Source organism: Bombus vosnesenskii, unplaced genomic scaffold, assembly GCF_011952255.1.
Source record: "Bombus vosnesenskii isolate JDL3184/JDL3185 unplaced genomic scaffold, Bvos_JDL3184-5_v1.1 scf7180000013277, whole genome shotgun sequence".
NCBI lineage: Eukaryota > Metazoa > Arthropoda > Insecta > Hymenoptera > Apidae > Bombus > Bombus vosnesenskii.
Genome location: NW_022882935.1, coordinates 617,897 through 641,208, shown reverse-complemented (window position 1 = coordinate 641,208; position 23,312 = coordinate 617,897). Strand labels below are relative to the sequence as shown.

Sequence of the window (23,312 nt, the reverse complement as noted above, 5' to 3'; positions counted from 1 at the left end):
AAGTCGCTATTTATGTATATCGGTTGTCTTCTCAGCAGTTCAATTATTTATTAATTAATTCGAAATAAATTCGAATTTGAACTTTTATCGACGATTCGTAACCCATTATCCACGTAATGTATTATACATACGGTATTATACATAATAAACATATTACATGGATAATGGTTTACGCAACGTATACCATTGAAATCTAAGAAAAATGTTTAAAGCAAATTCAATATCTCGCGGTACTATCACGTAAGCAACATCACATAAAGACAGATCGGTGAATCGGTTGAGTCAACAAGAAAGTCGCCAGCCATGCTAGTGATGTTTCATCGAAATTTCGCTAATATATTGTGGCGTAAGCTTTTTTCGATGGATAAGTACACGGTACTCTTCGACACTCCAAGAACATGTTTTAGAGGGAACATATACATACGTATATATGTATCAAAATACGATTACAAATAAAAGTTGTAATACTTTTCAATCGGAACAAAAAATTAATGTAAGTGGAGTCAACATCAATTACCTGAGAGTTGGTACGGCTGAACATCCAGTTTTGTTTTTACCAGATGCCTTAGGTAAGCAACTTTACAAAAATTATCACGTTCAACACAATTGCGGTCGTGCTAATTGTATTTGGCGAAGGTGCTGCTATCTAGGGATAGGGAATTGATTGTTAAAAATATAGCTAAATAGTCATAGCCTCAATCAAATTCAGCATTTGAACGATACAATTTTTTCGTGCAAATGTATGTACATACATATGTTTGAAGATAATTTTTCGAATATGTCGAAATTAATATGTCCAATATTTATTATATTTCAAAATAAAAATTGTTAAAAACTCGAAACGAGAGACACGTCACTAATGTAAATCTAAAATTGAATTGTAATACCACGGTACAGATTCGACTTGGACGACGCATCTTAAACCATAAATAGAGGGATTGGACGATGAAAAATTTACTACGGTGGTATGAGATTCTCCGGGCGATGGAAAATCAAAACCACCCGACAGGACATTACCAAATGATTTTTTTCAACGTGACACCGATTAAGCATACCATTTAACGAAGGTTACATAATATTTTCATTGATAAGTTGGAGCGATGGTGGTATCACGGTTCGCTTCCATGTTCCCCGATAATGTTCGAAAGATGGTAGCCGTTGCTGTAAACGCCTATGTAACGTCGAAAGAAATCAACATTTAGAAAAGTATATCCTTTCACTCTATTCATTGAAAATCAGTTGGCGCTAGCGATCGTTTTATTATCCTTTCGTTTGGATGTCGATAGAATACCAAAATGTAGATAGTTGGTCCGAAAAAATGCGAGCTCCACTAATAGAAATATACGGGGAGGTCTATTTCCGAAGAACTTGGTCTAATTGGACAGATGCAATTTTGAGAATTTGTGAAAAACAACACGGTGACTTATGCAAAGTGTTGCTAACGCAAATTAAATGTCCCAGTTTGATGATTCAAGGAACAAGGACCCTATGGTACTCGCCGAGCATCCAATTTACTTGAAGGATCACATCGTCGGAGCAAAGTTTGTATCTTATTTATATTACGATCTAATGGCTAACGATAAAGTCGATGATAAATCATTTCAGGTTGCAAATTTTTTGAAGAGAAGCGCATAATTTGCATTTACGATATCCTGAGGAATTTAACGAGATCGTTATCAAGTTTTTAATCGGCTGATCGATGGTTTCACGATATACATAAATATGTGGTAGATATGATATACAGTCTTATATACCTTTTTTTTATCTCGATACATTTGTGGTCATCGTAACGTAATATAATAATGTTTTTTTTTTTTTAGTGAGCACTGGTAATACCTATGATTAATCGCAAATGTTAGAAAAAGCATCCTTATTAAGAGTTCGAACAACGTTTGTTCTACACTACGCTGAGTGCGTGATATAGCGTAAAGGACACACGTGGGATAACCGGCACAGGAATCAAGTCAGAGAAAGGAGCTATGAAACCACGTGGGCGATGGAGGCTTTCCGTTGGCTTACCTCTTTTGACAAGGGACGTTTCCAAATAACGTTTCCGCCTTTTTCATTGAAAATTAATTTCCAAATAATCTTCTCCAAATTCCTAGTTTCTATTCAACGTTATTTTATTCTTAAATAAATCTTGCTTCCCGTTATGCGTTGAAAATATGATTGCATTATTATATTAAATAGTGTAAATATCGTAATACGATTAAATTTGACGAGAAAAACGAAATTAGCGCGGAAATAAAAGAAGAGGCACAATATTAGTACAATTCGATACGAATGTCAAGAACCGCCCAACCGAAATATCCGCAATGCGCTTCGCACGAAAATCGATCGTGTCCCTCGTCTCGGCTACGCCCCAAGGAACCATTTGCCAGGGGTCTGCCAACGATATTTCGCTTTATATCTTTCTTACTTACGGTCTTGGTGTACACAACCTATTTATATCTTAAAATCGAATATAAGAATACCATAAATAGGAAACGAATTTGTAAAGCGAAACAAATTTGGGTAAAGCGAATCTTTGAGATTCGTATCGAGGCATTGCGCGCAGATAGAAAGTGGTCTTGTGCCACTTATTATGCGAGTGGCTTCACAGTCAAGAATATTCAAATAAATATTCATCGGATATCTACATGTTATTTTACGCTAACATATCTATCCGTACCAAGTACGGGATAATTGAAATTGCATAATGCACAGATCAGACCTAATCTATGACGATTAAATCATCTCCCAGTTTGAATGATCCTCGAGAAGGTGAATATGCCAATAATGACAATGAGTTATGATAAAACAGATAATTATCACCGTATAATAAAATCTGCTGTCATGTTTGCCGCTTTTTTCAGGATATATAAAATCATACTGGAAACTGTGTTACGTAAGTTCAATCGTTATAAGCAATGAAAAAAGACGACTAGTAAAGGTGACATATAAAATGCAACGGGCGTATCCAAACATGGGCAGACTGCTTCGCGATTCGATCATGTGAACCTCTCCTTATTCTTCAGGTTCTTTTCTCTATCAGGTTGGTTTTGCGCAGCAAATGCTTCGCTATCGATATCCTAAGAGTATCTTTTAAACACAACAAACACGACATTTGGAAGGGAAAATCCTATTGTATAAGAAACAAAATAACACTTGCAAAGTATACGTTAAAAATTGTAATCTCGTTTCGATAGAAACATCGTGTTTTATCGAACAGCCATCTATTCTGCAACAACAAATAGATTTTTTTTTTTTAGCCAAATACAAATAAAAGTTAAATATATAAATGTCTTTCCCGATTTGGAAACGAGACAGCTTGTTACGATGACATCACCGCGAGGTGTTGCTCGGCAACCGGACTGCCGCAAAATTGGATATTCTCGGTTTTTGATATATCGTCATCGTGCTATAACTAACGTTACCGTTTAATATAACTTAATTGTTTGTTTTATCTTCCTATGCGTCACGTTGTTCGACACTTAGCACAAAGCTATTAACGCTAAATCGAGTCATACTAACGAGTTTTATCCTACTTGTAATGAAAAGATACGCGTTACAGGTGCAAAATGCTGCTTCTTTCGATATTCGACGAATACGAGATGAGATATGTAGATACGTTAGAAATGAGAAGTAGAACGGAACAAAGCAAAGAATAAAACTGAAAATATCGAAAGAAGGCAGGATTCAAAAGAGAAAAGAGAAAAGAGATGATGGAGAAGAACGACCGTATGACTCACAATCAGATTTCGAAGCTACCGTTATCGAGTTGGTTCTCTTGATCCACAGCTCCGGCACTCTGTCCAAAGTAGAAAACGATACCATTTACGGCAACTTGCGGGTCCGTTGTTACTCCTTTTCAGACCTGTATCGCTCGAGATTGCTCGAGAAAGTGGTCGTACGTCAAAATCTTGTCCCCGATACAACTCGACCACCCCCACTGGTTTTCTCATGGCAAACCTTTTGATGTTCCGAACCTTTTCCAAATATATGGAAATGTACGTACAAAACATAAGCAAACTTCAGCAGCCTATTGCAAATATATCATTCTCAAAAGTGGCGCAATTATTGTAATTGAGACACGGATATACGCTTGCGGAAATATTTACGCGTATTTGTCGTGCACGACAACGTCCTCGGGATCAATAAAAGTTGAGGCGGGGCAAGGTTTGGTCTGACCGTCGCGTCGTTCCGACTCGGTTCTCCCGAGTCGTCTTCGTCGTTCTTATCATCGATGATATATTATCTTCGAAACGCATGAACGACGCGTAAAACCGTTTTCGTTTGTTCATCCGATCGACAATTAAAATACGTACATTGGTCGATTCGACAAAGTAGAGTACTAGTCGTTACCAAAGAATTTTACTCTTTTTTACTCTTTTACTCTTACGTCACTTCATCTACTATCGTAATCTCCAATTGTTCGTTTCAAGAGTATAAACAATATGATGCACCTTATATAGAAAAAGGGGATGCATCTAACAATAAGTACGTTGCTGAAGCTCGATAGCATCGTGACTCATAGTCAACCCTTGTCACATTGCGTACAAAATATCGCGACTGTCATTATCAGCAAAGGACATCATTTGCGATTTACTTGCACGATACCGCTGTTTCCTTAATAAAAAAAATTTACTAATTCGCTGAATGTCTATTTGCATTGTATCCTGTATAGTATACTATGTTTTGTATTTGAAGCATCTGTCAACAGCGACTGTTCGCGAGAACGAAATTCGATTAGGATAATCGTGACTCACCCTTATCATATACAAAATAGAGTATTTCGATAAGTGATATCTAAATGAGACGAACCGATTACGAGCAAGTATATCTATTCGAACAAACGCATCAGGCTAAAAGGAATAAAGAGGAATAAGTAAGAAGCGGAAAGAATGTTGAAATTTCTTTTTCATCGACATAGGAAAGTACACGTGGACTTCTCGTTTTTGTTTCGTCTAAATTAGATGTGATGTCAGCGAGCGTTCCTGCTCGCGGATTCGTTTAATCGTACGACTAACGAAGGACAATCAGATTGGAGTACCGCTGTATCGCATCGGCCTTATTCTCTCGAATCGACCTCGTGACACATAATCGGCTTTTATTCATGCATAGTATCGTACTTACATACTTGCACGACCCTTCTTTGCTAGCGAAAGTTTTTCGTTGACGAGATAGGCCAAGTCTGACCGATGACCGGTGTATTCTACTACATTTTCGTTCCTCGCGGTATGTAGTAGCGCACATCCAAAAACAACGACGAAAGACGATCGACTCCCGATAGAGAGAATACGTTTTCCGATTAACGAGAGAGTAGAAACGAGAAACTCGTTAGACAAAAAGTTACTACGTTAGAGCGTATACGAACGACCAGAGGTGGACGCATTCTTCGATCCTGTCGGTTAGAATTTACCTTGATAATAAATATGATCCCCCGTTATTGGCAGGTCCGTTATGTTCGCGTACTGTGACGCGCGTCTATCAATGCGAGACAGTGTTTGCGCGTACTCTCAAGCAAGTACGTGCGAGCGAATATACGATACACATACACCGAGATGCGCGGGCGTGTACACTATCATGGTTGAATTTTTTCCTTCGAAACGAAGAGCGAGTGATCCATACATGGTAACGGTGAGAAGACTGGCTTACGCGTTGCAACGCGTAACCCACCCTACCTGCTCTCCTGTCGCCACTCGTTCGCCTTCCGTTCTTCTCTCCTGCTTGTAAAGTTACATACTTCCATAACATTCTATATGCACGTATACACACATTTACTTTCGTCTACTTTTTATGCGTAACTTTACTTATATATCGAACATATAGTTGATTAATAAACTTTCGCGTGTACGATACAACTGACTAACACTCGAAAGCGACCATAGATATCTATTATATCAAGTAATTGACGATAAGTGTCATTTGAGGAAAGATTGACGAAAACGATTACCGTCTAGTGCGAATACTTTTCGGGAAAGCCTTTCGCCAACCAGAACTAAAGCTACTTTATCGTAGCAGTAGCCTAAAGGGCGTACATACATTTTTTAAACATCTTTTTAGTAGGTCCGCAATACATACATATGTATTTGGGTGGGTGTGTACTACGCCGGTGAGTCACGTATCGACTTTTCTCCCAGCCAACTTCAGGTAATCAGGGTGGGTTTAGGACATACCCATCATTTAGCTAAGGGTGGAGGAAATACGTGTACGTTCATCGATGAGATCATCGAATATTGTACCAACGAAAAAAGAAAATTAAAAATGTTGCTAGTTTAATAAAATATCTTGATAAAATATCTTCGCATAGTACAATTTTATTTAAAAGGCAGGTATATATTTTAAGGATTAGAACATAAATTTGCGTTGAATTTTATTTCAGTTATTTCATAATAACCGACAGTAACATCATTTATATGCAAATTACATACGTACATACGTGAAAAACTCGCAATTACATGCGTAGAATTTATCTAGCTTGGGGCTGAGAAACGGACGAACGTTCGAAAATTGTTGTTACGATAACTGAATTATAATCATGTTTGTAGCAATCGAAATGATTGCGGTTTTAAGGAGAAGGAAAATCTCGAGAGTATTAAAAAAAAAGAGGTCGCATTCGTAGGCCGACAGCGTTGGCCTGCAATTTTGGCGAATTGAAATTTTGTCAACGATCATATCCGCAGAGGCTGGAGCGCAGAATCGTATGAGAAGTTGGCAACGTTGTCGACGCTGGCTGGTGAACAGGCGGCGGGGCTTGGATATCAACCAATCAGAAACGTTGCTTGAGCCTCCCCACGTCACTCCCCGCAATCCTGCCGAAGCTTGAAAATCTGTAACGGACGCCGCTGCCTGGGCATATTCGTTTCTGGGCTCTCGTGACGAGTTAGCGTGTATCTCGTCGTTAGTTCGATTATCGCAGTAAGCTTCGAAAAAGACCAAAAAGCTACCGAGCAACATGAGGGAAATCGTCCACATTCAAGCTGGCCAGTGCGGTAACCAAATTGGCGCAAAGGTGAGTGTTTCGAATTGAAAAGTATTCGAAATAATTGAATCCGTGGCCGCGTGGAAAAGGAGAACGCTTCTTTGTTCGTAGCGTCGCGTCGCGTTGTAATTGGTGCTAGTAGAATCGTGTCTTTCGTATATGTTTTATATATTTTCTGCATATCGTATAATTGTAACTATTACTATAGTCGGAACGTAGAGAAATGAAAAAGTCGAATGTAGTGAAAAAAAAATGCGACTCGCTTGACTCGCGCATAGATATCTTTCGAACGTTTTTCTTGCGTGCGTGTGTGTGTGTGTGTTGCTTGAAGAATCTAAAACAGGAAATGACTTAAAATTCATAAAATCTTAACGAGACCTATTTTGACGAAAGACCGTGTTACACTCGAGCTACGTGTACGTGTACCGCTGGCATGCGAAAAAACGGCAACCTCGCTCGGTCGAAGACCTGTCATGGCGACAGAACTTCGCCGGCCGGCTGGTATACTTAACGGTTTTTTTCCCGTCAGCCCGTCTCTTTTCTAACGAAGCACTGTCGTCAAGTGTTTCAAATATACATTCCTTAACTATTTTGTCTCTGCCTCTCTCATTTATCGTAAATGTCAATGCACTTTTCAAGAGAAAATGCTGAAAACCGGTATCCATTAAAAAATTTGTACATAAATGTTTTACTTAGCCCTTTGAGCATGGGCGTGGTCTATCTCCGGCGCCGGGATACACCGGTTGATGCGGCAACGGAATCGAACCCGCGGTTGCGCGCGCAATCGTTCTCCTCTCCTCTCCTTCTCGCTGTATCTCTTTCTCCCATCGACATTCTCTCTAGCGCGCACGCATACATACATGCATACATGCACAGCAGGCACATACACAACATATCAGTATGTAAATTCTTCGTTCACATCTTTCCGTTTTTTACAAGTTCCATACAAAATTCATTTTCACGCTTTCGAACGTCATAGTTATCTCGTTTATACTACAAAATATTTTATATTATTTTTTATAAAATCAAATCCTATCTGTGCTGCAAATAACTTGCTACAGGATGCGAATAGCAATGATAAAATTGTTTATTAATTAAAAATTAATTAAAAATCAGAGTTGAAAAAACGTAACGTAAAACGAATTTACATACTGAGATTACGTTATGTAATATGGACACATATATATACGATATAACTATTATAACAATTTACTTGTGAAAAAAGCGGACACGTAGCAAGTAATGCAGTTGTAGTTTACGCTCTCATAGTTTTCAAGGTTGTTTCATTGGGTCAACGTCCGTTCCCTAAATTACCCACTTCGATCCGTAATATTATATCCGTAATATCGATTTTTTAACGAAAATGTTTTCTTGTAAATGTTTTATGCGGATTATGATCTCTGTAGCGTGATTTACCAACCACTCAACAATTGTGCAACAGTTACAATTACCCATTTAGGGATCTTGGTAATCCAAGGACATCGTGTATTACGTAGTACGGTGAAACGTTTCCAAATACAGAAAGAAGCTATCCTTTCGCCATTTTCTTTTGCGTTACCCCGCTCGGTTTTAAATTATTTTATGTTGGCAACAACAGACTGGTGTCTGGTAGTAACCCAGGTATATCGATCCTCTCTCAGACTATATATTCTTTGGCCGCCATTTTGTGCAACATCGTTCGTACATTAAAAAATCAACGTTCGACCAATAATAATAATCGTCCCTATGGCGCACATGCGAAAAAATTTTACTTTGTTCAGATCTTCCAAAAATATGGGGAAAGATAATTATTAAATAAATTAAAACATTTAGATATATTATATTCTATATTCTATATAAATCAACGATGGTATCATTTTACCGATTGCACAACTATTTTTTGTATCATAATTTATGACGCTAGATTATTTTTGTTCCCCTTTAATCTTTACGAACATACTAAATATATAAGAACTGTCGTAATTCAGTTGATTATGGCTCGACGTGTTACATGTATGTACAACGTCATGATAAATATCTCGACTTCCGAAATACATATGTATGTATATGTACAAAATGAAATGAATAGATCTCGGAAGGGAGCAAGGGAGAAGCCAGAGTGCATACATAAATCGAGTGTACCGCCTTATGATAATTAGACAAGATTGGTATTGCAGTCATCATTTCTATATATAGCGATGACATTGGTGACTCATCTTACTACGACATTGTACATATATCGCGTGTATAATATGTCGCCGGTAGTGGGAGATAGTAAGATTATGCGTGGACAGTGTTCACTTCCTATTAATGACGATCATATATGATTACGTTGGTTAAATAAATCTACGTGGGACATTATAGTTTCCGTAGATGTATTATAGTTAACATTACAGCGATACCAATCGGCGGATGCTTGCATTAACATTAGTGTTATTTCAAAATATTTAACCAGGAATTATTGCATGATCGTAAATTGGAATAACTAGAAAGAAGCGAGAGGGGATGTAAGATATAAGCAGTTTGAAGGTGACGCCAATTTAACGTAGAAACATTACCGACCTATGATAACGTTCTACGACATATCGTATCAACGATATAATTTTCTAATAATTTCGTATATCATGAACTTGTGCGTTACATGCTATACATATATATTCGTACATATTATCTGTTATTCTATGCGCTATGTCGATTATTGGATAATACCTTCTATTCCGTATCCGGTGATATAACTTCTATCTTCGACATTTCACAATAGAATATTTGTCCACATCATTGGTTGGTATTTCGAGAATGCATCGATTTCCAGAAATATACTGCTGCTGCAAGGTCTTTGAACTACGGTTAGGAGAGGTTGCGTGCACAGCAGTCGTGTGTTAACTAGTAGAGAAGGCGCACGATTGCGCCTTGCATTTGTTCGTTGCATGCTATCCATATTTCGCATTCGTCCACGTTTAGAAGCAATTAATTGCCAACGGTTATAGACCAATGATCATCTCTCTAGATTCGAGTAAAATGCGCGTATATAAATTAATTAATCTTCACTGGTGAGGCCGGTTCCAATGATTCGTTAGCAGCATTGAAATAGAAAGAAAAATGCACGCGTGTGTACATGTAGTATAGGTACGAAGAAGAGAAGAAAAAAAAAAAAACGAAAAGAAGAAACTTCCATCCTGGCTGCGCCTTAATGACCGCTTGTATTACGATTAATTACACGCGAGCTATTTGCCGGCGAGGTCGTTGAACCGTTCTTCTCGGTCGATAATACGGAAGACTGAAACGGATGCAGGGGTAATCGCGAGGAGAAAGCATCGACTAGCACCAAGTACGATTTCTTTCTCGAGTATACGCGCACGCGTTCTTTCGTGTCTAGCATTTAAAACGCGAAGAATCGTTAAATCGTGTAACTGATTTTTAACAAATACGAATTATCGTTTGTTACAGTTTTGGGAAATTATCAGCGACGAGCATGGTATCGACCCAACCGGTACTTACCACGGTGACTCCGACCTTCAGTTGGAGAGAATCAACGTATACTACAATGAAGCGTCCGGTGGTAAATACGTACCACGTGCCATCCTCGTTGATTTGGAGCCAGGCACGATGGATTCCGTTCGCTCGGGACCTTTCGGACAAATATTCAGACCAGACAACTTCGTATTTGGGCAGTCCGGAGCTGGTAACAACTGGGCGAAAGGCCATTACACCGAGGGCGCCGAGCTGGTAGACTCGGTCCTCGATGTAGTCAGAAAAGAAGCCGAAAGCTGCGATTGCTTGCAAGGTTTCCAACTGACTCACTCTTTGGGCGGTGGTACTGGATCCGGCATGGGAACGCTGCTCATTTCGAAAATTCGCGAAGAATACCCCGATAGAATCATGAACACATACTCGGTCGTACCGTCTCCCAAGGTATCAGATACCGTCGTAGAACCGTACAACGCAACACTTTCCGTACATCAACTGGTAGAGAACACGGATGAAACTTACTGTATCGACAACGAGGCCCTTTACGATATTTGCTTCCGCACTCTGAAATTATCTACGCCCACCTACGGTGATTTGAATCATCTCGTCTCCCTCACGATGTCCGGTGTCACCACTTGCCTAAGGTTCCCTGGTCAGTTGAACGCTGATCTGAGGAAACTCGCCGTAAATATGGTACCGTTCCCCCGTCTCCATTTCTTCATGCCAGGATTCGCACCACTCACCTCCCGTGGCAGCCAACAATACAGAGCTCTCTCTGTACCCGAACTCACTCAACAGATGTTCGATGCAAAGAACATGATGGCGGCATGCGATCCCAGGCATGGAAGATATCTCACAGTAGCAGCAATTTTCCGTGGCAGAATGTCGATGAAGGAAGTCGACGAGCAAATGCTCAACATTCAAAACAAGAACAGCTCCTACTTCGTCGAATGGATCCCGAACAACGTGAAGACAGCCGTCTGCGACATCCCACCTCGCGGCTTGAAGATGTCCGCCACCTTTATCGGCAACTCGACGGCTATCCAGGAGCTGTTCAAGAGAATCTCCGAACAATTCACCGCTATGTTCAGGAGAAAAGCTTTCCTTCATTGGTACACCGGCGAGGGTATGGACGAGATGGAATTCACCGAAGCCGAGTCGAACATGAACGATCTGGTTTCGGAGTATCAGCAATACCAAGAAGCCACCGCGGACGAGGATGCGGAATTCGACGAGGAACAGGAAGCGGAAGTCGACGAAAATTAAACACGTACTCCCTACTTTACTCTACTCTATCTACCATTCATCCCCCCATCCTTGTCCTTTTCGCTCTCGTACTGCTTCTTAACTCTGCGTTCATTTCTCTTTCTTTTTTCCCTATTCCGACTCCTTTTTTTTTTATTTCCTTTTTACAGTCTGTTCAGGCGCGCTTTTTTCATCAGTACCACCACTACACATACACATACTCCTCGCATTCTTTGAATAATTCGATCATAAAAATCCTTTTTTATCGTCTTTTTTTCTATACCATTTATTTGGATTATGTAGTTTGCGAGGCGCGTCTTTGTATTCAGTGTATAACCGCTGTTGCGGCCAGCATCATCTTTGAATAAATTATTATCATATAAGTGTACGTTTTTATAAGAATCCCTTATTATTTTCGTACTATTCTTATCGTGTTCGACGATTCATCCTTTGTATTTATAAAATTACATTGTAGGCATATGTTTATTTATATTTGTGCTCTTCATCTATTAACTTTTATACTATGACAAAGATCTGAATAAAGTAGATCATTAATTAAAGAAGTACTAAGAGAGGTATCGTAATTAATATCCAGTTAACTCGACGAAGTACTTAAGTTAAATTCGAAATCAGTTGGTTTCGCCTAAAAGAAGGGAGAAAGCTACACAATTTTATGCGTACGGTGTTGAAATTGAAATCGGAACAAGGTAGAAATTTGCTTCGATATACATTATTTTCAGATCATTGGAGAAATGATCTTTAGATATTCTATGCAACATCTGCAAGTACGTACGTACTTAAGTACTTGCGGTATAACGTAGAAATCGTAGGACGTCATTAACAGTATTAGTGAAAATATCAGATGGTGTCGCCATCTGTTGAAACGAAACGATTGTCATAATCGTCAAACGATTGGAACGACCTCTATCCCGATATTTTTATTTACGGATGCGGTACCTATTAACCACAAAAAGGAAATCGACGTCAATCACAAAGGAAATGTTCGTATATATTTACTCAAACAGTATATCCTAATTAGCAATTTGTCGCGTATAAATTTTAGAGGAATTATATCGTAGACTACAAGTAATTGATTACAGGAAACTCGATAGAAAGACGTCTAGGTACGTGTACATACGGCGAGCACTTTGATGTCTTCGCGATATTAAATACTTCCGAATCGTTACAAATGATCATGTTTCTCTGCACAATTTTCTAGCTTTTTTAAACAGGAAATAATTAATCGCGAACAGGAGATAGAAAAATTGGAAGATTCGAAATTTTCCGGAATCATACTTCGAATGTAAAGTTTCTAATTTACACGTAGGGGATAGGATAAATTTAACGTGCATTTGAGAGTCTCGCTAGCCGACTAACGGATTAACACAGTTAAGTAAATGGAATCGGAACACCGTATCTCTCGGCGATCCACCACCTCCGTACTGCTCATCGACATAAACATCGTGGCGAAATTTTACTCACGATCTCAAGATCGTGAGATCTCCAAATCTTTCTGTTTCATGATTTTTTAAAACATAACTGATCGATACGACGCGAGGGTTCAGGAATCGATCGTCGCGTTATAATTTTTGATAAAGACGTTGACAGCGACGCTGAAATCGCTGGAAAAGCGACGGAAGAACGCGTATCGTCCGTATGTGGAGGTAAATTTTCTTGGACTAATTGTAAGGCGGCAGACAACGACCTCACGGAATAGAAGGTATGACTCATCGTCCGGCTATACGAAGCGGCGTAGCGCGATGTCTCGCTTCGTGAATTCGACCAAACTCGAGACGGTGGTTACCAATTACCGCAACTCGTGTTCCATTCTATCCTCGATTTCAGCGACGTACCCTGCTCTGATTTATCGTATCTAGATATTATTCGATCGAAGATACAGTTGGTCGTCGTTATGAAACGTCCGTTAAGCGTGCGTAGGACAGGGACAGGATGGCGGAACAGAAGAAGATAGGGATAACCTTTACTGCCTCTCGAATCGATACATATCGATTTGTGCTATTAAAAATCGGCACGCTTCAAACGATACTGGAAAATAACTAAAATTGGCGAGGAACGAACGTACAGTGGAACATAAAGAGGAACAAGGTCGATGGCACGAGTCGGGGGTGAAGAACACAGGGAGCGAGTTACAATAATAGAAAAAGGGATTTTACAGCGGCAGGGGATCGTGCAACGATAGTAAGCGCAGCTGGAGACGAAGCAACGCGACTATCGTGTCCCTTTCAACGGGAATAACAACGAAGAATGACGAGTGGCGCACCACGTTTTAAGAGTGACTCACGAGACGAATGCACTCCCAGTCTCATTTAGCTCTTGCCGGTTGCTTTCCTTCTTTTTCTCGTTTTTTTTTTTCACTTCCTCTTTTTGTTTAAACGATATCGAAAGAACGCATGAAATTCGGGCGATGAGCCCACGTAAATTCGAACGAAGGTTATCGAACAATTTCCGCAAAATATAGCGCACAGTGGCGAAAGACATTCTCGCGATCGAGTTACATTTCCGCTGGATGCGCTTTGAGTCCATCGAACCGGATATCCTGCTGTTCTCGGCTCCCCAGTGGACGGTACTTTTTTTCGAGCGTGCAAACGAACCATCGTTGCACGAAGCCCCGTCTAGGCTCGCGAAAGCATCGATCGGAGGTCGATCGGATCGCGTGGCTCGAAAACGTGGAAAGACGAACGAAACGTTAGAAGAGAAAGAGAAGAGAAAATGTTTGGGGGTCCGGAGGGTTAGTAGCCGGGAGTCGAACGCGATCGAGCCGACGAGTTATCGTCCTGTGGAGGCTGTCGGTCGGCACGTCGCGTCGGCTGGTCGACTCATGCGACGTACCACGCCGGTTGGAGAATCTTCTCCCCCTCCGTGTGGTCCGTGCTGCCAGGCTAGAGGCGCATCGCGTAACCGAGTGGAGAGTCGACCTCAGGACACCGACACGAGCACGTTTCCTCGTCAGTTTCGTTCCGCAGGCTCCACTCCACTGGTGCACTCCTGCGCGACACTCGTCCGTACTCGGTTCGCTGCACACGTTCTCTTGCAACGCACGCCACATACCGACGACGTTTCTTCGCTGTGAGTCTATTCTCTCTCGCTTCGACCCTTCTCGATATTCCAAGGATATCAATCAGCGGAGCCGTACGCTTAGCCGGCGCACCTATCTTCTCGGTTCGCAAAGGGAACGCGGAGAAAGGCCAGTTTCGAAATGAGGGAAATCGTGCATCTGCAGGCTGGACAATGCGGAAACCAGATCGGTGCAAAGGTAGGTCTACTTTACTACAAGGTGATTCTCTCGCTGGAGACTCCAGAAGGATAAGTGGTCGTTGGCCCGTGCGCATATGTTAGAACTGAAAATAAGATTGCAAGCGAATCACGCGTATACGATACGAGCGATACCTTCGACGTCGGGAGAATGCCCGATCTGCGGCTTCTCTTTTTAAGAATCTTAACGAGAAGATCACCCTGTATCACTAGTTCGCTAGTTCGCCGGATGTACGTACACCGATCTACGATATACTCGTTCCTTTGTTTCCTTCGGAATTTCTCTGCAATCGACCAATTCTTCCGTCCTTCTCGCAACTTTTCTTTTTACGAGTCGATACTGAACGAACATGTTCCCTCCTGCTCCTCCTCCTCCACCTCCTCTTTTCTCTTTATCCGTCTTCCTCTCTCTCTCTCTCTTCTTATTCTCCGTACACTCGGGCCGAGCACTTAATCGAATTAAAGATAAGGCGTCGGCGGTGGCAACAACGCGACACGACGACGGTGAGCAATGAGATGGAATTTGAAGTGTCTCCTACTCCAATCTGTTCGCGACAAAGGTCCATTCGCTTCGCTGACGCTCGAGAACCGGGCGCAAGCGTTTCGACCGTCCCCCGGAGATCGTTCGTCCTCTGTCGTCGCCTAATTGAGAAATTCAAGGGAATAGGTAGAATTCTCCTTTGGAAAAGTATCCGCGATACGTAAATGTACGAAGCATACGGAACCCATAGATGGTGCGCCCTTTTCATTTTCTTTGTCTCTTTACGAACGAGTTAAAATCATGTTCCGCCCTCGATGTTCGGGACGACCACGAAACTCCGCCATGTGGAAAACGACCGGCTGATCGGTCAACTGTAAATCGCATCTAGAACAAAAAAGACTGGTTCGGGCGATCGGAAAGAAAGGCGGAGCGTAACAAGCGCGATCCTAATTGCCGGCATACCGTACCGATAATTAAGCGTTGCGCGACTTTAACATAGCGCAGTCGAGTCGCGCGAAACGAAAAGGCGAACGAAACGGATCGTACCTATCTTTATCGTTGTCGCTGCCGCCGCGCCGTCCAGAGAATCACGATGTATAGATGCTATTAATAGAAGCGGGAGAAAATAGCGAGGGCGAGACAAATGGAGAACGTAGAGCAAGGGAAGCTATGCTCGATGAGTTTACTCCGAGTTGGCAGCAGAGTCGCCATTAATTTCCTGTATATTCGTTTTTAGACGAGCCGTGCGCTTCTCTCGTTATCTATCCTGCGCGAAGTAGCTTTCGCTCTGTTGTTACGTTCAGTGTACCGTAAAAGAGAAGAGAAACAGAGACGAATAGAGGGTAAAGGATGGTGACGAGACAAACGAGCGACTAGCGTTAGAATTTTCGACATTTGCCGACAAATTTCTCTTACACGCGTCGTTACTTACGTTATAGTTCTGGGAAGTAATCTCCGAGGAACATGGCATCGACCAATCGGGCATCTATCACGGAGACAGCGATTTGCAATTGGAGCGAATTTCCGTCTACTATAACGAAGCTTCTGGTAAGACAAATTTTCTCTTATCTTTCCTTTTTTTTCTCTTGCTCGTTGAGAGAGAGAGACAGAGAGAGAGAGACAGAGAGAGAGAGGCGACGAACCCTTTGAAACACGAAGCGCGAAACTCGTTCTCGGAAGGCCGCGGTCGAGCAGAAGAAAGCGCTCGATCGGGGTTCGCGAATTTCGCGCGCTCTAAAATAGAAACGCGGTTGCTGCGACATGGTGGAACGTAGGAAAAAACGAACGACAAAGGCGAACGCGCGTTCTGCGACGAAAATAGCCGCTTTGTCCGTTCGCCACCCTTGGCTTTCGACATCCTGGACGTGAAAGATCGGACGAACCCATGCTCGATCCAACCGTGGAAAATAGCGTATAATTAAGTAGCGTACGATTCGAAAACGGCGCACTGCGCGTTTCCGTCGACCATTTAAAGTACGAGTTAGCCGCGACGTTGCTTTCGGTGGAATGACAATCGACGTTTCGAAGCTGTTTAGTATGAAGGACGATACACGCGGCGCATTGGTTTCGGAAGGCAGGAGCGCGTGTCCGGCTCATTCTTCCATTTATGGATCGAAACCGAAATCGAAACGGAAACGTTCTTTTATCCACCGTGTTATCACGTATTGTTGCAGTGGCGACCTCGACAAACGGAGGAAAGTACGTGCCGAGGGCCATTCTCCTGGACCTGGAGCCAGGAACAATGGACGCCGTTCGATCAGGAGCGTACGGGAAGCTGTTCCGGCCGGACAATTTCGTGTTCGGTCAGTCCGGAGCGGGCAACAACTGGGCAAAGGGACACTACACCGAGGGTGCTGAATTGGTCGACTCGGTGTTGGACGTGGTCAGGAAAGAGTGCGAGAATTGCGACTGCCTGCAGGGCTTTCAGCTGACTCACTCTCTCGGTGGCGGCACCGGATCCGGTATGGGGACGCTGCTCATCTCCAAGATTCGCGAGGAATACCCGGATCGAATCATGAACACGTACTCGGTGATGCCGTCGCCGAAAGTGTCGGACACGGTGGTGGAGCCGTACAACGCTACCCTGTCGGTTCATCAACTGGTCGAGAATACCGACGAGACCTACTGTATCGATAACGAGGCGCTCTACGACATCTGCTTCCGCACCTTGAAGGTCTCGAATCCTAGCTACGGCGATTTGAATCATCTGGTCTCGTTGACCATGTCGGGCGTGACAACTTGCCTCAGGTTTCCCGGACAGCTGAACGCCGATTTGCGAAAGCTCGCGGTCAACATGGTTCCGTTTCCACGTCTGCACTTTTTCATGCCTGGCTTTGCTCCGTTAACCTCTAGATCCATGCAACAGTATTCCGCCCTGTCGGTGCCGGAGCTCACGCAGCAGATGTTCGACGCGAAGAACATGATGGCCGCCTGCGATCCCAGACACGGCCGATACTTGACGGTGGCCGCCGTGTTTCGCGGCAGAATGTCGATGAAGGAGGTGGACGAGCAAATGCTCAGCGTGCAGAACAAAAATAGCTCTTACTTCGTCGAATGGATCCCGAACAACGTGAAGACCGCCGTTTGCGACATTCCGCCCAAGGGTCTGAAAATGTCCTCGACCTTCATCGGGAACACCACCGCCATTCAGGAGCTGTTCAAGCGAATCTCCGAGCAATTCACAGCGATGTTCCGTAGAAAAGCCTTCCTGCACTGGTACACCGGCGAAGGCATGGACGAGATGGAGTTCACCGAGGCTGAGTCGAACATGAACGATTTGGTCTCGGAGTATCAACAGTACCAAGAAGCCACTGCCGAGGAAGATTTCGAAGCCGAGGAGTGCGCCGACGACTTTGAGACTTGCGATCAAGAGTAAATCGACCGCCGATCGTTTCCTCCGAAGGAACTACTTTTCCACCGAACGAGACGTTTCTCTCTTTATCCTCGTCCTTGTCCTTATCGTTGTCCTTCTCTTCTTTTCGCTTCTCTCCTCTCCATCTCCCGTCTCCTCGTCGCCCGATCTGTTCCATTCTCTCCCTCTGTCGCGACTTTTGTCTCGATTCGGTGGTAGCTCTCTGCGATATCTCTGTCTTTTTATACTTTTGTACGTAAAAAATACATTTTATGATCGCGGTAAGCGTTCGCCGCGGCGACCGGCGAATCGAGTGGCTCGGCAGAGCTTCACGCCGGTTGCCGTATCTCGCATCGCGACTACCGAAAAGTGAAAAAATAGCGGAAAATTTGCACGGAGAAATCATGGGGCATCTCTGGCACGCGAACCTGGAGGATCCATCGTTCTCGAAGGATAGCGACTTTACCAAAGTACCCGAACCAAAAATCTACTCTGTTCCGTTGCATCCACGGCAACGATATCTCGTATGCGTATTAATAGTGGCACGCGTTTTGCAATGTGTAGCGCAAGTTTGTTCCTTGCAAAAATATACGTTTTTTTTCAATTATTTTTCTTTCCCCCTCGTATCGTTCCCCGTATCGTTCCCGTACCATTTCCCATGTCATCGATCGCACGCTCGAGCGATCCAAGTCGACTAGACCCGTCTCTCGGTCAATCCTCGTACTCCGCCACCAGATCCTCGACGAAGCTGGTTTCCATCGTCGCTTCTTGTTGCCGTTGATACTCCGAGACGAGATCGTACATCGTCGATCGGGAGTCGGAAAATTCGGTCTCGTCCATTCCTTCGGCCGTGTACCAATGCAAATACGCCCGTTTCTTCATCATACCGTCGAACGCGTCCACCAACCTTTTGAACGGTTCCTGTATCGCCGTCGTGTTCGATACCATGCTGGCGTTCATGGCGAGTCCTCGCGGAGCGATGTCGCACATCGCGGTTTGAACGTTGTTCGGTATCCACTCGATGAAATACGGACTGTTTCTGTTTCGCATATTCGACATTTGCTCGTCGACGAGCTGCAAGCATACCAAAGCGATTGGGTTTTATAAACGAAAGAGCGCGCTTCACTCGACCGCATGCGCGCGCTATTAAACTAAAGCAGCTGCGTTTTCCGACCTTGGTCGACATTCTGCCTCTGAAGATGGCAGCCACCGTGAGGAATTTGGCCTGTCTCGGGTCGCAGCACACGAACATGCTGTTCGCGTTAAACAACTGCTGCGTCAATTCCGGTACCGAGAGCACCGTGTACGGGGCGGCGCTTCGGGAGAGGAGGGGCGCGTATGCGGGAACGAAAAAGTGGAGCCTCGGGAAGGGCACTAGGTTGATCAGTAATTTTCTCAGGTCGGTATTTAATTGGCCGGGAAATCTGAAGCAAGCCGTGATTCCTGACATGTAACTGGATACCAAGTGATTCGCGTCGCTGAACGTTGGCGTGATGATCTTTAAGACGCGCATGCAAATGTGATGCAACGCTCGATTGTCGATGCAGAACGTTTGATCGGTGTACTCGATCAATTTGCCGAGAGTGAGGATCGCGTTGTACGGTTCTACCACCACGTCCGACATCACCGGCGACGGTATCACGCTGTAAGTCTTGAGTATTCTCTCCGGATATTCCTCCTTTAGCCTGGTCATTAGCAACGCGGTCATTCCACCGCCAGTTCCGCCGCCCAGCGAATGGACTATTTGAATACCTGAATATCAAACCAGCGAGCCAAAACTAGATATGCACGATATTACGTATACGCGGCGGCGATGACGACAACGACAACGACGACGACGACGACGACGACTACGACTACGAACCTTGCATCAAGTCGCAAGCCTCGGCTTCCGCGCGAATCAGATCTAACGCAATGTCGGCTAATTCGGCGCCTTCGGTGTAGTAACCCTTCGCCCAATTATTCGCCGCGCCAGCCTGACCCGTCGCAAAGTTGTCCGGCTTGAACAGTTTTCCGCATGGTCCGGACATCACCGAGTCCAAGCTTCCTGGATCGAGATCGACCAGAACAGCTCTCGGAACGAATCTACCACCTAAAAAAAGTTTTATCCGTTCGGCGTCTTTTTCGTTCGTTTTTTCGACTCCTCCGAGACGATACCTGGACCTTCCACGAAATATACGTTCATTCGCTGCAGTTGGAGCTCGGAATCCCCTTGAAACATTCCGTCCATGTTCAGACCGTGCTCGTCCGAGATTACCTCCCAAAACTACGAGACAATCGTCTACCGGTTGCGTGGGATGATATCGTATACACGAAAATACGGTTAGTAAATGCGCGCGGGCTTACCTTCGCTCCGACGTTGTTGCCACATTGGCCGATCTGCACGTGTACGATTTCCCGCATTTTCTCTACCTTCGGTTTAAGTCTACCAACGATTTGTCATCGAAGAATGTTCGTTCGATTTGGTCCGGAAAAGGAAAGGAAAGAAGGGAATAGTTTAAAACGTCACGGATCTACAGAGTCAAGTTCACTCGACCGACCCATCGTGCGCATCGTTTCGATTATCGAGAGATTCGAGCGCTCGCCCGACAGCGTCGCGTCTGTTTCGCGCGCAACATCGCCAAAGATCGATACATCGATCAATATGGCGATATAATTGCAACGCGCATGCGCAGGCGTGCGCGCCCACTCGCAACCAAATTCCATCGAAATTGTGATGCCATAAAGAATATCTATTAAACGTTCAACAAAGATAATACAACGTTTTCTAAATTACTTACAAAATATGTATACGCGTGTATTCGTGTATATGCCGTATGTGTAGGTGTACGTGTACGTATTTATATAATATTATAAGGGTATCATGCGAGCATTTCTGGTGGCATGTGTGTGTGTACATATACATAGGTAAAAATTCATCGAAAATAACAAACGTAAAAAGGTTAATGTACAAATGAAAAATCAGCTGATCGAAAAATACGGTACAAAGGTAAGAAAGGTTTCGCTCGCGAAACAGCGTATTTCGCGGTGGTGGCGTTTGATCGAACGAAGGGATGGATCGACGAGGAATTTGCGCAGTGGCTTCGAAGTGGCTGGCTTCCGAAAGCGATAGAAAGTTGTCGTCTCGTTTTTCGTTCCTCATTTCTCCGTCTCTTCCTCCTCGTCGAACTCTCCGTCGTCCTCCACGGTGGCTTCTTGGTATTGCTGATATTCCGAGACCAGATCGTTCATGTTCGACTCGGCTTCGGTGAATTCCATCTCGTCCATACCCTCGCCGGTGTACCAATGAAGGAAAGCTTTTCTCCTGAACATGGCGGTGAATTGTTCGGAGATTCTCTTGAACAGCTCCTGGATAGCAGTGGAGTTGCCGATGAAGGTGGCGGACATCTTCAAGCCGCGAGGCGGAATGTCGCAAACGGCCGTTTTCACGTTGTTCGGGATCCACTCGACGAAGTAAAAGCTGTTCTTGTTTTGAATGTTGAGCATTTGCTCGTCGACCTCCTTCATCGACATTCTACCACGGAACACCGCAGCCACCGTTAGATATCGTCCGTGTCTGGGGTCGCAGGCCGCCATCATGTTCTTCGCGTCGAACATCTGTTGAGTGAGTTCCGGGACCGTCAACGCTCTGTACTGTTGGCTTCCTCTAGAGGTGAGCGGCGCGAAGCCAGGCATGAAAAAATGCAGACGCGGGAACGGAACCATGTTGACCGCCAACTTCCGCAGATCGGCGTTCAGTTGTCCGGGGAATCTGAGACAAGTAGTCACTCCCGACATCGTCGCCGACACCAGATGGTTCAAGTCCCCGTATGTCGGGGTGGATAACTTGAGCGTGCGGAAGCAAATGTCGTAGAGCGCTTCGTTGTCGATGCAGTAAGCTTGGTCGGTGTTCTCGACCAGTTGATGGACCGAAAGGGTGGCGTTATAAGGCTCGACCACGGTGTCGGATACCTTCGGCGATGGTACCACCGAGAACGTGGTCATTATCCTGTCGGGATATTCTTCGCGGATCTTGGAGATCAAAAGAGTGCCCATACCGGAACCGGTACCACCGCCCAGCGAATGAGTCAGTTGGAAACCTTGCAAGCAGTCGCAACTCTCCGCTTCCTTTCTCACCACGTCGAGCACCGAGTCCACCAGTTCCGCGCCCTCCGTGTAATGTCCTTTCGCCCAATTGTTGCCCGCTCCGGACTGACCGAACACGAAATTGTCCGGTCGAAAGATGTGTCCGAACGGGCCCGACCGCACCGAGTCCATCGTACCAGGTTCCAAATCGACAAGAATCGCGCGCGGTACGTACTTTCCACCGGACGCTTCGTTGTAGTACACGTTGATCCTTTCCAACTGCAGGTCCGAGTCTCCGTGATAGATGCCGCTCGGATCGATGCCATGCTCGTCGGAGATCACCTCCCAGAACTAATATTCGCAAAAGCGTTATCGAGCGCAAAAGCTGAACGTCGAACGCGAACGCGAACGCGAAAGGTTAGTCGGTAGGTATTTTCATAACAGGAAGCTGGATCCTGATATACCGTACGTACGTCTTTCCGGTCGAAGAAAAAAGCCGAGATTCGTTTAACTATTGGCAAGTTTGGCGGCGGTTATGACACTAACCTTGGCACCGATTTGGTTGCCACATTGTCCAGCTTGAATGTGCACGATTTCCCTCATCTCTGTATCGCGAGGAACACGGAGGAAGAAAGGAAAAACGTCGCCGAAATTTCAACAACGGCCAGATCGAAATTGCTGGAACATCCACGGAGGTTGGTGGCGGTGGCGGTGGCGGTGGTGGTGGTCCGTGATCGGTAGAACGTCCAAAGACGAGGCACAGATCCGTGACTCCTCCTCGACTCGACGATGCCCTTGTCGCTAGCACGTCCAGCGCATTTCGCGCAAACAGAAACAGACGAACGTTCGTTTCTCCTTGGCGACGCGGAATCGCGTCTAATCGCGATCCTATTCGCCATTAATTCTCATTTCTCAGTGGCACGTCGCAACGATCGTCGGAGTGGATCTCGTAACGACCAATGGAATTCACAGGAAAACGGCGAACG

The 23,312-nt window shown here is 44.3% G+C and overlaps 5 protein-coding genes and 1 pseudogene across 5 annotated transcripts; 4 read left to right on the top strand and 2 right to left on the bottom strand.

The window, feature by feature from the left end:
• Nucleotides 1-286: 286 nt before the first annotated feature.
• Nucleotides 287-3,701, top strand: LOC117232033 (valacyclovir hydrolase). The gene is given in 7 exon segments (XM_033491133.1): nucleotides 287-569; nucleotides 898-1,062; nucleotides 1,065-1,113; nucleotides 1,115-1,206; nucleotides 1,287-1,472; nucleotides 1,475-1,541; nucleotides 1,606-3,701. Coding segments are annotated over 7 exon segments (789 nt in total). The 5' UTR covers nucleotides 287-430; the 3' UTR covers nucleotides 1,697-3,701.
• A 1,741-nt stretch (nucleotides 3,702-5,442) lies between these two features.
• On the top strand, nucleotides 5,443-6,657 carry LOC117231996. The gene is made up of 2 exons (XM_033491059.1): nucleotides 5,443-5,619; nucleotides 6,049-6,657. The coding sequence occupies exons 1-2, from the start codon at nucleotides 5,443-5,445 to the stop codon at nucleotides 6,259-6,261; spliced, it is 390 nt and encodes a 129-aa protein (XP_033346950.1). The 3' UTR covers nucleotides 6,262-6,657.
• Nucleotides 6,658-6,800: 143 nt separating this feature from the next.
• Nucleotides 6,801-12,039, top strand: LOC117232017 (tubulin beta-1 chain). The gene is made up of 2 exons (XM_033491108.1): nucleotides 6,801-6,994; nucleotides 10,391-12,039. Exons 1-2 carry the CDS (start codon nucleotides 6,938-6,940, stop codon nucleotides 11,675-11,677), a joined length of 1,344 nt encoding a protein of 447 aa, XP_033346999.1. The 5' UTR covers nucleotides 6,801-6,937; the 3' UTR covers nucleotides 11,678-12,039.
• A 2,040-nt stretch (nucleotides 12,040-14,079) lies between these two features.
• Nucleotides 14,080-18,868, top strand: LOC117232016 (tubulin beta chain-like). The gene is made up of 3 exons (XM_033491107.1): nucleotides 14,080-14,930; nucleotides 16,349-16,457; nucleotides 17,084-18,868. The coding sequence occupies exons 1-3, from the start codon at nucleotides 14,874-14,876 to the stop codon at nucleotides 18,283-18,285; spliced, it is 1,368 nt and encodes a 455-aa protein (XP_033346998.1). The 5' UTR covers nucleotides 14,080-14,873; the 3' UTR covers nucleotides 18,286-18,868.
• An 86-nt stretch (nucleotides 18,869-18,954) lies between these two features.
• On the bottom strand, nucleotides 18,955-20,847 carry LOC117232032 (annotated as a pseudogene).
• Nucleotides 20,848-21,321: 474 nt separating this feature from the next.
• Nucleotides 21,322-23,281, bottom strand: LOC117232018 (tubulin beta chain-like). Its single transcript, XM_033491109.1, has 2 exons — nucleotides 22,873-23,281; nucleotides 21,322-22,677 (listed from the first exon to the last, which is right to left on the bottom strand). The coding sequence occupies exons 1-2, from the start codon at nucleotides 22,927-22,929 to the stop codon at nucleotides 21,400-21,402; spliced, it is 1,335 nt and encodes a 444-aa protein (XP_033347000.1). The 5' UTR covers nucleotides 22,930-23,281; the 3' UTR covers nucleotides 21,322-21,399.
• Nucleotides 23,282-23,312: the final 31 nt, after the last annotated feature.